The sequence below is a fragment of the Diadema setosum genome, chromosome 11 (assembly GCF_964275005.1).
Source record: "Diadema setosum chromosome 11, eeDiaSeto1, whole genome shotgun sequence".
NCBI lineage: Eukaryota > Metazoa > Echinodermata > Echinoidea > Diadematoida > Diadematidae > Diadema > Diadema setosum.
In genome coordinates, this window is record NC_092695.1 from 35,966,966 (window position 1) to 35,982,959 (window position 15,994).

Genomic DNA, 15,994 nt, shown 5'->3' on the forward strand with positions numbered 1-15,994 from the left:
TCAGTTCTAGGTTTGGGAAGTCTTAATTTTTGCCCAAAACGGGAGGGGTAGGAATGAATTACAATTTCAAATTCATCTTTTAAATAAGAAGGAGTTAAATTGTTCATTATCTTATACATAAGAGTAAGGGAGTGATGATGCCTTCTTTGGTCAAGGAGTTGCCAATTCAAAGCGTTATGCATTTCGAGAACAGAAACATGAGAATCAGGTTGTAATCTTAATATAATTCGGCCGGCCCTATTCTGTAATTTTTGTAGCTTATCTAGGTGTTTCTTAAACGATGACCCATATATAATGTCTCCATAATCAAAGTGAGGAAGAATCAATGACTTATAAATTAATTTCAGAATCGATTCACTTACAGAGTGTCTTAGTCTACCGAGAAAACCTACCATCTTTCCAATACTCATCAACATCTTTTCAATATGATATTTCCAATTTAAATTTTCATCACACCACAGACCTAAGTATTTAAAAACACGTACTTGATTCAGAGGAGTGTTGTGTAGCGAGACTCGTAAAACATTTTGTTTGGACATCATGTGGTTGCTTCCAAATAACATGCATACAGTTTTCTGACAATTTACACTTAACTTATTTTGACACATCCAGTTATACACAATTTCTAAATCCAGATTAAGAGCAAGTTCAATGTTGTATACTGAAGAATGAGAAAAATATAAAACGGTGTCATCGGCATATAATTGCACTTTACATACTTTAATATATTGTACCAAATCATTGATATAGATTATAAAAAGCAGTGGTCCTAAAAGGGACCCTTGAGGGACCCCGCACGTTATATTAGATTCGGAGGAAAGTTTGGAGTTGACCAATGTTTGGCAGACTCTGTCCGTCATATAACTTCTCAACCAAGCTCCGGGGGTACCATCAATGCCTATTTCCTTAAGCTTCTTCATTAGTATATCACAGTTCACTGTGTCGAAAGCTTTTCTGAGGTCGACAAAAACAGCTCCTGTATATTCATTTCTATCAATTGCATGAAGCCAGTCATCCGTGACTTTCATAAGGGTAGTAATAGTTGAGTGTTATGGTCTAAAACCAGATTGCACAGACGTCAGAATGTTGTTTTTGTGTAGGTAAGCTAGTATCTGTCTTTGAACAACTCGTTCGAGAATTTTTGAAACACATGACAATATTGAAATAGGTCGATAATTTGAGGGATAATCTTTATGCCCGTTTTTATGAATTGGAATGATTTTTGCCCTTTTCCATGGCTTGGGAAACTTACCACTTAACAGAGACAGATTAATCAAATCAGCAATGCTATGTGATATATCAAAAGCGCATAATTTCAGCATATAAACAGATATCTTATCAAAACCAATGGATTTAACCTCTTTCAAATTACGAATGATTTTATAAACTTCACTTTCCGTCACCAAAGTAAATTCAAATATATCATTAACAGAGTTAGCTTTACTGTGAATAAAAGGTGCATCAGGAATTTGCTCTGCTAAAGTACTTCCCACTGTGGCGAAAAATTCATTAAAATGATCAGCAGTTTCAATAAAATTATCAGAATTCACATGGACTGAGCTATCACATTTCTTACTTGGTATGATAGATTTCAACAAACTCCAAGTAGATCTGGAATTTTTACTATTTTGGGAGAATTTATCAACATAATATTTTTTCTTTACTTTCCGAACTTCCGCTGTAACTTTATTTCGTAACTTTCGATACTCATTCATCATATTTTCATCTTTACATAGACGCTTATTATACTGCGAAAATCATGAAATTTTGTGAACTTTAGTTTATAGCATAATGATTTATGATCCCGAGTTATCACAACATCAGCTTTGTCACAGAAAGGTATAGCTACGCCAAGATAATGGCGATGACCTACGACTATGCTCCTTAATTAGATCTGAATTAATTCTGTATACCGAGGAAGGTCGAAGTCCCTATCTCATGGCCCTGTCGATTGGGATGGTATCGTCACGTCATGACCACGTGATTACACAGGCTTGTTTGAAGTATTAGATCGACAACAAGAGGATATGCACATTATCAAGATTACAGTAAGGATCAGTCCTCCTAACACAACGAGAGCGATTATCAAACCACCGATGATCCGGCCGGCCTCTTCCACCGTTACGTCCAAGCCAATGAAACTGGAGACCGTGGACGGACTGGACGTCGGAGTCTCTACCGTTGTCGTGACAGGAGTGACGTCGTCATCGTTGGCGTCGAAGTTGCTTAAGCCAGCGATGATGGTGTTCCAGAAGATGTCTTTCTCGGCTCCTCTGGGTAGGGGTGCCTGGTAGGGGCAAACGTCTAAGATAAGGGCGTTGTACGAGGCTGGGTCGAAGGGCTCCCACTTCCTTACTTCAGGAAGAGCTGTCTGGGGAACACTATTACGATGTAAAGTGAATGAAAAATAAATATGTTCACTATTTGAACCGGTAAAGTATTGTTGTAACATCTTTATAAACATAAATACTTTTCGCTTGCTTTTTTTTCACTTGCAATTTTCCTCCCATGTATCTTTTTTAGTGTGTTTGTGTTTAGCATTTCGTAGAATTTTTTATTTGATTTGCGCATTTAGATAACTTTAGGGATCCCTGCTCATGACCACATGGGCATGCAGTTATGTACCATAGGGATGCACCTTCTTTAGTTGCAGAAAACTTGCCTTTTAGACAGTCAGGAAGGGTGATCTACGATTCAGAATCCATACGGATGACAGTGGCACAGGGCCGAATAAAAATGAACAATTGATGGTCATAAAATTATGACTTAGATAAGCAGGTGACTTATTGAAACCCTGACTAGATACATGAGTGTATTGTATTGCTTCCTTAGTTTTGTTATAGAAGAGTGGGTTCCTTATATTTCTATATAAGAAAATGTCCGATTTCAATGCACTTGCAAAGTGTTTGCCTGAAATATTTTAACAGAAAAATAAAACATACCATATGCACTTGCAAAGTGTTTGCCTGAAATATTTTAACAGAAAAATAAAACATACCATATAAGCAGAAATCGCATGCTAAACAAAATCAAATTGTATGAACTATATGAATGTTGATCTGTGTGATCATTCGATATCACTGAAATGGAATGACATCTTTAGATAGAATGACATTTTGACGAAAGTGAACGGGAAAACTCATATTACAATCAACGATGTTATCACAATCACATAAGGCATATTACAAAACCAATGAAATTTAAAAATGTGTATCTATACATACCCTGTTCGAGCAAAGGAAGATATCATTTCCATGAAATTAATGCTGACCACCCTATCGGCCACGCTGAAGCACATTCCAACACTCTCCGTAATTGTCTGATCATATGGCCAGCCGAATGCATAGGGAACGTCGTCACCGAATGTAAGCTCCACCCACGGAGCTAAGAAGGCAGAGTTGAGATGATCTCTCGGTCGGAAGCCTAAGAAATAGACATACATGTCCTTATTATCAGCCTGTTTTAGGAGTCTTGCAGTCTCAAAAAACGGCACGTTTAACCAGAGATCACTTAACAGCTCGCTGACCTGGTGACCGATCTTGCATTCTTCGTAGGTAACAGCCGGGGACAGGTCGCTCGTCAGGTAGAACATGTCCAATAAAGAGACGACCTCTGGTTGACCGTCGTAGATACTTTGAACAACATCTTCGAGAATACGGGTAGCTATGGCATCGTTGGGGCACCCTGTAGGGGAATACACGCTTGTGAAGATAGTGTTGTCCATTTCTGTAGCCCCGACGAGAAGAGGAATAGTTTCGAAATCGCCAGACTGGAGAATCTTGTCGGATGTATTTTTCAGGACTATCCCATCCACAACTGGGAACAAATTCGATTGGAAAAGACCTTGCTGGCCAAATGATGCTCGTTGCACTTCCTCAGCGGGTTTGCCCCTGAGACACTCTACGAGGGCGGGTGTGGTGGTCACGGGACAATCCACATTCAGCGCCAGTTCCTCAGCTAACTCTAGAGGATTCTTTGTCGATGCCTTCAGAATAGGAGGAGAAAGGACTGAATCCCCAAGTGCAATAATCTTGTGCATCAGTCCATCATTAAGACCATTCAGAGATATAAGATGGCCGAGCTGTGCACCAGTACCCATTCCAAACACTGTCACGCTGTTGGGGTCTCCTCCGAAACTGCTGATGTATTGCTGAATCCATTGCAGAGCCGTAACAACGTCTATTAGTCCAAAGTTACCAGGACACTCCTCATCAAGTGTACTCAACCATCCAAGAGGACCCAGGCGGTAGTTTAGTGGAACAATGACTGCATTAGCATACGAAGCGAGTGTTGAACCATCAAATGTCACGCCGTTACCTGATGTGTACAGACCAGAATGCAGATAAACAATAACTGGAAGAGGTAATGAGTCCGGCTCTATAACAGGTGCATAAATATTTAAGAACAGACAATCTTCACTCTCAATTACTGGCGCTAGCGGCGGCTGGCCAACTCCACCGCCTTGTATACAAATTGCCGGATACTCTGTCGCATTGCGGAATGTATTTTCTCCCCAGTCATCAAGGATCCTGGAATTCCTGAAGCGGAGATCACCAATGGGTGGCTCTGCATACGGCAAACCTAGGAAGCTGGCAATGCGTCGTCCACCGACCCCTTCATCAGCTGTGCGCACGGTTCCTCGAACCTGTCCCAGCGGTGTGTCTTCAGAATCAGTCACGCTAACAACAATGAACTCGTCGACATTGTCTCGGTCATTTCCTGTCAGGATGTCAGGGACGGGCGCTTCTGCGCTGCATGTCTCCGGCTGGTTCCGAGTAAGGAGATCGGGAATAACTTCCAGCCAAAGTTTAGTGAAACCCGCCTTCAGATGTTCGTCAGTCTCAGTGGCATCTTTGATCCAGAGATACGTCTCGTTCACCGCGTCAAACTGGGGCCACATTGGCGAGGGTGTCGGAGAGGCAGGGCCTTCATTTGGATTCCTTGTTCAAATAAAAACACAGAACACATGCATATTTTTCTCTTATCAATCTCTCTATGGAAAACTTGAGGTTTATTCAAAGAATTCTTCCGCAGAACTCAATGTTCATAAACATAAAAGTGGTCATAGTGCCAGACAGTAATATCAGTAGACCTACAGTAAATAATGTATGATTATCAAAATGATTACAAAAACTAAACGTGTAAATACCTTTATATCCAAATAATAACTGTTTCCCACGATTCGCTAATGTCGTGCTGTATTTACATAAGGCACTGTTGTGCTTGATTTGTGTGTGTGTGTGTGTGTGTGTGTACTATACCGACATCTAACCTTTCTGAAACATAAAGTATTTTTGTTCAAGCTCGAATTTCACGATCACATTAACATGTGCTTGCTACACAGTCTTGTCATCTGAAATATGGATAAAATGTGATTGTAAATGGTTAAAGGAAAATGAAACCAAAATAATGTACTGAATAAATGCAGTAATATTAATCGAATACATCAGTTAAATTTGAGGTATTAAAATCGGACAATACGTTTAAAAGTTTTCTTTGTTTAAGATTTTCGTGTCACCATTGCTGGATGAGAAGATTACAACAGTTCGTCACTTCAACGATTCATAAGAAGTGTAATTTTGTTTTTAATGAAAAATACAAGCTTCCTCTTCGGGATAATTCTCCCCGTTTTCTGAAAGAGGTATAACGACAAGCACTTTTTCATAATATTAGAAATATTAAAATATGTTAAATTCTTTCTACATATTTTGTACACACATTTTTTTTTTACATCGTTGTAGATGCGTGACGTCGCAAAATGTTGTAGCCTTCCCATCCAGAAATTGCTGTATCACTGAAATTTAAATACTCATATGCGATTTTCCTGAAGCTTCACTTATGCGTTCTACTAACTTTGCTGATTTCACGCAATCAATGCACAGTATATCATTTGGATATTAAGATACTATACCCGGTGTTGACGAAGTTCGTCCAATATCCAATCATGTTCGTTCGGATTGAAGTGGTCTGCGCATTTGCCGCATCAAGGGTTGTATCTTCATTGAGAACTGAATCCCAGAGGTAGAACAACTCTTCCCCAGAAGCAGCACCTATTCTGAGGTCAGAGGTTAATCTAACGTAGTCAAAATCTATGTAGTCGAAGAAGTACATGTACGTGTTGGCTTGCTGACTCTCTGAATGACGTCTTAGATACTTCACAGATCTCGAGATAAGTTTATCGTCTCCGTAAACGTCTAGCAAAAGTCTCTCAGCGGCTTCTTCACTTGTTAGACCGACGACGGGATCGACGTACACGAGATCAATCATCTCGTAACCCAAAGTGGCATCTTCATTATTGTCGAACTTATCAATGAACATATCGAGCAGGACTTGGCGCACCTCTTCTTCGTTGGTGACGTTAGGGAAATTTGTATTATTCGATAGCAAGATTCCTTCGTCACTGTTGAACCCAAAGATGACATCGTACTGATAAATATCGTCCCTTTCTATAAGTTCGCCAACAGGTTCCGGCAAGAAGTCGCCGTCGATGCGAGGCAAGAATCCTGGAACTAGGCCACTTGAGACAATGTCTTGCCAAGATTTACTTCGCAGACAATCGAGTCGGCTAGTCCACACGCTGGAGTTGCACTGTAGAGAATCGGCGAACTCGTCAGCCAGCTCCTCAGCATCATCGTCACTCATGATGTGAAGATCGTCTTCCAACACACCGCTCTGAATGACTGCACGCTGGAAAACTTGGTTATCGTTACGAGGCGAAAGAATTTGGGCTGATACACCTACGGCCCCTTTACCCTGTCCAACGATGGTGATACTGCTGGCATTACCGCCAAATGGACCTATGTTATCTCGCACCCACTCTATGGCAAGGCGCTGATCCCATAATCCGTAATTGCCTGGTATGCAGTCGTCGCCGGTGCTTAAGTAACCAAGAACTTCAGAACGATAGTTGATGGTGACTACGATTACTGATCCAATAACGGCCATTTCGCGTCCTACGTAGTCAGCACCATCCCCTTGCCCAGGAATGAATACTAAAACAGGTAGCTCGCTATTTTGTGTGACAGCATTTGCTGGTACAATAATGTTCAAGAAGAGACAATCTTCATCCATGGTCGCATACTGATCAGGGCTTGGCGAGACCCGTGGACACGAAGGTCCATACTGGGTCGCGTTTAAAATGGTGTCACCCCATGAAAATTTTGGCACTGGGTAAAAAAATCGTCTTTCCCCTACTGGCGCTTCGGCGTACGGAATTCCTCGAAAGTCGTTTATGGTTTCACCTTTGAAATCATTTTGACTTCCTCGAATGATTCCGAGATCGGTTGCGACGTCGACCTGCGCAGAACTACAAGCGAGAATGGACAATACGATTACAAGTGAGAAAAATGCCATCCTCTTATCCCGCGGAAACCAATTTGCGCTGGTAGTAGTGTTTATTCCTAATGCTCTGATGATAGGAGCTCTGGATCTTTAGTACTTGAGATATAATGTCAAAAGAAGGAGAGTTACAACCGTATCTCCTTTTAAGTGACGAATGAAATAAATTTGCCACTTGCTTTGGGATATGCAGTAGTCTGCACGCGCCCAAACGAAAGCATCACAGAATGACTGCGCAATATCGATTCATGCCCAATAATTGTTTGAACACTACAACAAATTCGAAGTATGGTTCTGGATGTACAAATATTTAACAATTTCTAGATGTAATGCAGTGCCTTAGACTGACGTCACGCGTCAGTGAGAGCGCGGAGAATAAATGACGGCACGAGATAGCACGGACTTTGTCCCGCCTAGTGGGCAGGGATGCCAGTCGGTATCAGGTCGTGAGGAGGACAATAGCTCCAGCTGAAGATCGCCCCTGCACCGATGATTCCTCTCCCCTCAAGCTGTTTGCTCTCGGCGTATTTTGTAGGTGGAAAAATCTATAAATCACTCGTGTCAATAACGTGATGTATTTTACTGCGTTTTATTTCTGTTTTTATCTCAATCAGTCAATGAAATGCGTCACCTTAGACGAGATTTGCAAGTACAGGACAAATAGACGTAGACCCTACAGCTTTTTTATAAAAATACGCTACTGTTGACCGGTGTTGGGTAAAGTTTTTATTTTTTTTTCAGTTAATCATAACACTAATCATAATAATGTCCGACAGGCTAAACATCTAACCATCGTCCAAAAGAAAGGAAATAAGGTACCATGCAACGATTTTACTGGCCCTAACCAGAAGAAAATGCAGTTGTATGATTTTTTTTTTAAATAACAATGATAATGTATAATATGAATTTATATTACGCCAAATCCACTCTGTAGTGTGCTCTAGGCGCATACATACTCTTTAATCGACAAGATCTGTCTTCAAATAACAGACAACTTTGGCAATTTATCTTAATGTTTAAAGGGACTGTACAGTACTGGTTGAGGTGGGGATTCATGTTTTGAACATTCCTAAGTGAGATAATGAGAAACCTCTTATGAAATATGAAAGACCATGTAGTTTTAAGAAGCAACCAACGTTTATTTGATGAAAATTGGTTTTCAATGGCTGAGATATCAAAAAAAGTGATAATAATAAAAGGCGACAGGCCACACCTTTTATTAGGATGTCTTTGTTTCACCTTGTTTTTGGATATCTCGGCCATTTCAAAACCGATTTTCATCAAATTAACTTTTGCTACCCCTTAGAATTGCACGCTCTTTGACATTTCATAGAGTGGTTTCTGAATTTCTTGCAAAACGTTAAAAGCTAAATCCTCACCTCAACCAGAACTGTACACACCCTTTAATAATTTTTCCAATGCTGCATACATTTTACTCAGAAGATCATTTTGTTTTTAAGTTTATAGGGTCAATCTACATCTTCCAATACCACAATAACGTTTTACATTACATCACAAAGCTTATTTGTTGCGGGATAGAAGAAACGGTAACCAACACCATGATAAAAATGGCTAAAAGGTACGAAGTAGTGATAGGTTTACATGTATGATTATTCCTACACAACTGAGAAGTGTACATCCTTTTACAGGGTTGGTGTAGCCTTGGTTGAGATGAGAATTCAGCTTACTTAACTTTGTGGAAGATATTTAAGATCCACTTAATTAGGTCTCTCTTCATAACACACACACACATTAAAAAAAACTTTAGTGGTTTGGTCATCTTTAATGCTTTATAGGCGAAATTTCGCCTACATGTTGCAGACAACTTGTCTGATCATCGTCTTCGTTATTCAGCTTAAAATTCATATTGCTTTTCCGATATACGGACAAAAAACTGAATTAACAAATATAGTATACTGTATGTTGCAGTATGCAGTAGAAAATACAACAGCTAATGACTCTATACACTTGCTAAATATACGTAAGTGATACATAATTGCATTGACTATTGTTAGGCAACTAAGAAGTTCGTATCACCTGTGACATTTACACTCAATACTTTGCATTCAAGCAAGCAAAACAAATACTTTTTTTTTAGCTTACTATAATTTTATCAAGAATATAAAATTACATGTATTACTACTTCGCAAGTCGTCACATCCGTCATCACTTATTATCAGCATTTACAGTACATCATGAATGAGAGTGGATGACAATCACTGTTATGACATGGAACCTTGCGTAATGAGGTGCGGTGAGTTTTTAGGGCGGCGAGTTGCCTCAGTCGGTAGCGCGTCTGCCTCACGATCCTAAGGACCCAGGTTCGAACCCGAGTCTGGACTGAGCAATGTTGTGTGTAATCATACCGTCCCCTCTATAGCAAGAGGCAAAACACTCTGTCCCTCGGATAGGACATAAAATGGAGATCCCGTGTATGAGAGAGTCACAACTTATGCACACACAAAAAATCCCGCTTCATTCATTCATCGCAAAAAACAGGGTGTTCAACCCGGTGAAGTTGTCCCACCTCACATCAAACTGGACCCCATGGAAGACCAGCTTAGCTTAGCTGAATATGGGCTATCCAGCCATCTTCTCAGATGGAAATGAACAAACAAACAAACAAACAAACAAACAAACAGGTTGGTAAAGGGCAGCAATGCCAAAGGCAAAGACGTGCTGGGTTCAGCAAAGCGTGACGTCATTGACAAGCACGAGATGTTACGCACTCTAACTTATTCTATGTAACCTCTGCAAATATTTAACTTTTGGCGACCAACGTTTCATCCCCAATTCGAAATTAATTCAGTAACCAGCATTTGCAAAATGTGCATAATCATCTTTTGACCCAATAGTAAAATACGACATGAGTTGGGACAACAAATATTTTACATCACAAAACGATGAATTCATGTACCTTCAAAAGACAAGTCTGAGGTCTGACTCATTAACATTCGGTGGATTTGTACAGTCCTGCTTCCGGACTCTTCAGCACCAGATGCCCAGTGAGAGGCCTGTTTTGTTTGTTTGTGGGTTTGTTTGGTTTTTTTTTTCAAATCATACCTCTGATTAAAACGAAAATATGCGGTTTTTGTCACTTAAAAAAAAAAAACCCAACAACAACACATATCCTGCCATTTTCGTTACGTTAAGCAGAAAACGAAAATGTGCGCATAGTCATTATTTACGATGACGAGGGTACAAGGCCGGTGTTCGATTCAAGGACTTAAGTACAATGTTGTACTGACGAAATATACTGGAAAAAAATAAGATAATTAGCAAGCACTGCCATATTTCTTCACTGCTTTTCTGTGTTCTTAACAAGAATGCATTCTTTGAATTATTATCATATGTCTCTTTGTTTCCAATACCTTCATTCACCTGGATTCCAAAACCTCAGCACTACTATCTATACTCACACGAACTATAATAATGTGAATCTGCTGCACCTCTGTACCTCTAACTGTATTTGTGAAGACGTGATGATGACATTACAAGTCCCGTACATAGAAGAGGTCTCATGATGATTTTCAGACGTTTACATTTGAACAACTATAAATTAGTTATGTCGAGTATAAAGTGTCAGAATTCAGAGTGATTGGGTTGAGGAATAAGAATGTTTTAAAAATTTACAACAAATTGAAATGAACAAGCAAGGATGATGACATGGCAGCCTCACCATAAGAATGCATGAGGTGGGGCTCGAGAAAGCAGAACAAAAGACGATGGCATGCGTACATTTTACACAGGTGAACTTGTTAAGCAAGTGGTATTGTAATGGAATTACACAGCTACATTTCTGAAATATGTGAGGCTCCTATGTCATCAACACTGTTCAGTGCAATTTGTTTCAAATTTTTAAGAGTATTGTTTCTCTGCTTAAGAACCGCAATAGATTCCACAAATCTATACATGGAGCTTTCGATTTATATATAGGTTTTTCCATTCATTTTCAAACTTTTTTCATTCAATTTCACAAATTTTTACTTCAATTTCGTCGCGGGATGTCGGGAATTGGCCAATCTTACTTTCAAATTCGTCTTTCGTCGTTTATTTTCAAATAAAGTCCATTCAACTTAGTCATTTGGCATACATTTTCGTCATTTACAGTTTAAATTCGTCAGTCTCACTCGCAGCACTCAAAACAGCAGGATCGATTTTGTCTTTTGTCAATCATTTTCGCGAAATTTTCGTTCATATTCGCCTCATATCTCTATCCGGTGGGATTTCCCAGTCATTCATATATTTTTTTTTTTCTGTAACAGTTCACATTTTACATTCAGGGGTTAACATACACACAAGTGTCACACAATTGTGTGAACAAAAACGAATTTGATCTTCACATTCTCCGATCCGTCAGCGGGAGGGATGAATTTGAATGACAACTGACGATTTTGGATGCCATGTCTTCGAAATGGTTGACGAAAAACGAATTACAATTACAATTGACGAAATTGAAGTTAGGATTTACGTTCCACGTGCTTCTCGGGACGAAATTGAATAATAAATCTTTGAAATTGAATGACATAAGTACGAAAATGGATGGGAAAACCTATACTACATGATTTGAAATTATGAAAATCGTCTGGAATTCCCCTTTATTGTTAGACCATAAAGTGAATTCTCTTTCTCTCTTAAACAAATAAAAGAAAAACACATGAAAAATCAACCTGCTCTACTCTCACAAAATAAATCCCTTACACAGGTAAACTTTTAGCAATTTCCACTGTGTATACATCCTTAAAGGCATTCCTCTGCGTAACAGCACAATATGGATATAACTTGTAAATATTATACTTGCATACGCGGTATATCAAATCCATACATAGGTATATATTTTTAATGCTTTAATGCAAAACAGTTTAAATATGTTTGGGAAATGTCTACCTTGTCTTTGAGCGAACAAGCACACTGTATTCACATACCTCAAATCCACTTTTGCTAGACTCATACAGAATGCAGATTACAGGATTAGCATGAAAGAATGAAAGAATAGAATATCACACAAAAGAAAAATACAATACAGTATTATATAAATTCGCATCTGGTATAGGTTCCGCTGACAGAAGATTTTTTTTTATACAGTATGTATCTGTTTCTTATAATGAACACACTTTGTGTGCCAAATGACCTCTTCCTCCTCCTTCTTCTTCTTCTTTGGAATAAGTGCAGTCCACCATCTGGTGTATTTTCACACAGTACAGTATCAAGAGCACCCATGCGGGCAGAGGTATCAGTTACTGATATTGACACACTAGAAAGTACAAGACCTGATAATCACATGGCCATGAAAACAAAACAAGGCAAAAGGTGTATTATCAATATGGTCACCATATGCACGGTTACCTTAATGGCCCAAAGGTCTGGATCCTACTGACTAAACCAATTTTTAGCTCATTTTCCCCACAGAAATGTTCACAAAGAACTCCAAATATTTCTATCCTGCTAACATGTCTGTTATTGCATAATCATATCTGTTTAATCTGAGATTGAACTCAGTTGCTAATGACTTAAGTCTGCATTAAATTTGGTCATTCGACTTCTGCAGAAATAATGCGTATAATCTGAAATATTATCTTTGGTCTGATCTGATTCAAAATTGACTTTTGCAAGTTTGACACAGACGAATTTATGTGCAAGGAATGTAGCCATCAAAAGAATGACAGCTTATCTGAGATTGACCGGAGACTTGTCTTCTTCATATTCTTGAAATTGTACCGGCCTTCACTACACTTGGAATATCAGTTGAATTACATATATTCAAAAAACATGTTTTGCTCCCAGCCCGCTTCATTTTTCTCCTCCAAGGACAATTCATGCCTCTTGGCAGCCAGGAAGCACTCAATGAACTCCTCACCCAGTGCTGATCGGATGATGTCATCGTCTTGCAGCGCCCTCATGGCCTCCTTCATGTTACAAGGCACTTGTCTGGTACCAGCCGGTACGCAGGCTGGATCGTAGGCGGAGTCCGATGGAGCCACACATGGCGGTAGGGGCAGTCTCCTCTGGATGCCATCCAGTCCAGCAGCAACTGTTGCAGCAAGAGATAGATAGGGGTTGCAGCCACTTGCGCCGAGGCGATTCTCCAGGTACGTCCCCTTTCCTCCATTGAGCTTTATTCTCACAGCTGTAGTCCGGTTATCGTTCCCCCAGGTGGCATTATATGGAGCAAACGAGTATGGTAAAAACCGCTTCAGGCAGTTTACGGTGGGTGCCATCAGCACACATATGGCGGGGGTGTGTTCCAGCAAACCGGCTAACCAATACTGGCCTACCTCGGACAATCCTGTAGGACTACCAGCATCATAAAGGAATGGTACTTTACCTTCATCATCCCACAAAGAGTGGCAGAAGTGACAAGCACTGCCGCTCTTGTCTGGGAATGGTTTAGACATGAACGTTGCCATATACCCATTCTTGAGTGCCATCTCTTTGATGCCTGTCTTGAAGGTGTGTGCATTGTCAGCTGCTCGGATCCCAAAGGCTGGCTTGTACGAAATTTCTGTCTGACCAGGTCCGTACTCCGTCTCTGCACATTCCACATCGACCCCCGCTTCTACCATCCCGTCCATTATGGTGTGAATGACATCCTCATATGCAGCCAGACGGATTGTTGATCTGATGTTCACGTCATCATTCACAGTTTTACGAGTTGCTTTGTCAACGAGGTAGAACTCATACTCATGAGCTGATAGAAGGGAAAACCCCATGGCACTCAGCTTGTCCAGCTGCCTTCGAGCCACCACTCTTGGGTGTGCCTCCACCAGCCTACCATGGAAGGTGGGTTCGATGAGAATGCGTGCAGTCCTCTTGCTCCATGGGATGACCTGGAATGTACTGAAATCGGGAAAACATACTGCATCACAGTGACCTGCGGCAGCAGTGTATGCACTGTCTAGCACAAACCCTGCCTGAGGGTCATAACCCAAGTGTCCAAGATAAAAGTTCAGTCCTCCAGATGCCTTTTCCGCAAAATGACGTGCTGGAATCGTCTTTGAACGGGCAACTCCATACACATCAGTCTGTTCAAATCTGACAAAGGCAATGTTTTCCTCATCAATCTTCTGGAGAATGGTTTCAAGTGCCATAGTGGAACAAGGTACCTGAAAAGAAACAAGAAACACTTGAAGCTCTAGAGGATGATTGCATTGCAATCAAAAGACCATTATGTCATTTCAAGATCATTTTGCATTTTAGGACAACTTTCATATGAAAAATATATGCTTACCAGCTTGAACAATTCTACTGAATTCTTTCCAAAGGTACACTTTTGACCAAGTCAAGCATCAATCTATTTCATGCCTGCTCAACTAATAAACATGTTTCTTATTTATGTCTCTTATTGTAGCATGATGCATTTAATAACTGCATCTTCATTCCAAGACAATTACGTTTTTTTACGCAAAGAGACAAAGAGATGCAATCGTTAATCAGTAAATGGTTTCTGTATGGAGATTGACTAAACTTACAAGATTGCCAGAACAGATCATACTCGGAGAGAGTACACCATATTATATCCTCCACTAAATCAGACCTAATAGAACAACTTCTGCATTCTTAGAGAGATTTCCATGCTTTCTAAGGGGGTTGAAACAAATGCATTGGCCCTCGGCATTTTCTTTCGTGCGGGGGGGGGGGGTAATAAATAAAACGAAAAGATTACTAATAAGCAATCTCTTAAACCCTAAAGAGCTAAGAATTCTTAAAGTTTCTGTGCAGTCACTGCTGGATGACGAAACAGTGATGTCACATGCGTAGAGCTGTGTGGATATAAAGAAAATAAAAAGAGAATTCCGCAAAATTTATTTTTTTGAAAAAAAAGTACACATTTCCTCGACAAGTTATTGAAGTAAATTTTACCCATGTTAAGGGTAATATTATTCCCTCCTGCCTGATATTGAAGAGGCAAGATGAGTGCACTCTTATTATGTGAGAAAAGCGAAAATAAAATGTTAAATGTTCTCTATATTTTTTTTTTATTGTTGTACACATGTGGCATCACAAAGCGAAGTTGTCTTCTCATCCACCGATGGCGGCACTGAATCTTCAAAAAATGTTAGCTTCTTATAACGGATTGTCCGATTATCTTCAAACTTTCGCTGATATGTTATACTAATTGATATTGCCACATTCGCTACGACGTCCTTTATGCGTAGAATATGGGAATATTAACAGAAAATGTGTGGTTATGTAGTCAATGCAAAACAAGGACATCATAGACGGTTTCACGATGTATTATATGCGAAATGACTTACCATTCTCATGGTCTACGCATATGAACGTACATGTAATCCCATAATTATGATGTCGGGCAAGCTTAGAATGGATAATGCCGCTCTGAAATTGCATGAAGAGCTTATAAACCCAAGCAAAGTTGGGGGGGGGGGGGGGAGGGCATACAATCACGAACCACTTCCCACAATGGCAAGCTCGGAGTCGCACCCGCAATCAAACCTATGACAATTCTGTGCGTTGTTATTACACTAGAATAAATCACTATGATTGAGAAAGAACAAAAAAGAACAATTTTTGTGAATTGATACGAAAAAGAAGAAGCAGAAAAAAAAGAAGGGTTGAAAATATCAATGCGTTATTCATTTTTCTTCCGAAAATCTCTTCGAATACACCGTAAGCTGTACACTTTGTATGCGTTCTA

General features: G+C 39.9%; 2 protein-coding genes across 2 annotated transcripts; both read right to left on the reverse strand.

Moving 5' to 3' along the window:
* Window positions 1-1,935: 1,935 nt before the first annotated feature.
* LOC140234868 (uncharacterized) lies at window positions 1,936-7,353 on the reverse strand. Its single transcript, XM_072314915.1, has 3 exons — window positions 5,912-7,353; window positions 3,225-4,940; window positions 1,936-2,381 (listed from the first exon to the last, which is right to left on the reverse strand). Exons 1-3 carry the CDS (start codon window positions 7,351-7,353, stop codon window positions 1,985-1,987), a joined length of 3,555 nt encoding a protein of 1,184 aa, XP_072171016.1. The 3' UTR covers window positions 1,936-1,984.
* Window positions 7,354-13,051: 5,698 nt separating this feature from the next.
* LOC140235095 (lengsin-like) lies at window positions 13,052-14,433 on the reverse strand. The gene has a single exon (XM_072315132.1). It carries the CDS (start codon window positions 14,424-14,426, stop codon window positions 13,089-13,091), a length of 1,338 nt encoding a protein of 445 aa, XP_072171233.1. The 5' UTR covers window positions 14,427-14,433; the 3' UTR covers window positions 13,052-13,088.
* Window positions 14,434-15,994: the final 1,561 nt, after the last annotated feature.

Excerpts from the sequence above, each read along its gene's own strand:
- LOC140234868 (XM_072314915.1), bottom strand. The coding sequence starts at position 7,353 with ATGGCATTTTTCTCACTTGTAATCGTATTGTCCATTCTCGCTTGTAGT. Across the intron at positions 4,941-5,911 it reads ACGAACTTCGTCAACACCGG|GAATCCAAATGAAGGCCCTG; the intron begins GTATAGTATCTT and ends TATTTGAACAAG. Across the intron at positions 2,382-3,224 it reads TCTTCCTTTGCTCGAACAGG|TGTTCCCCAGACAGCTCTTC; the intron begins GTATGTATAGAT and ends ACATCGTAATAG.
- LOC140235095 (XM_072315132.1), bottom strand. The coding sequence starts at position 14,426 with ATGGCACTTGAAACCATTCTCCAGAAGATTGATGAGGAAAACATTGCC.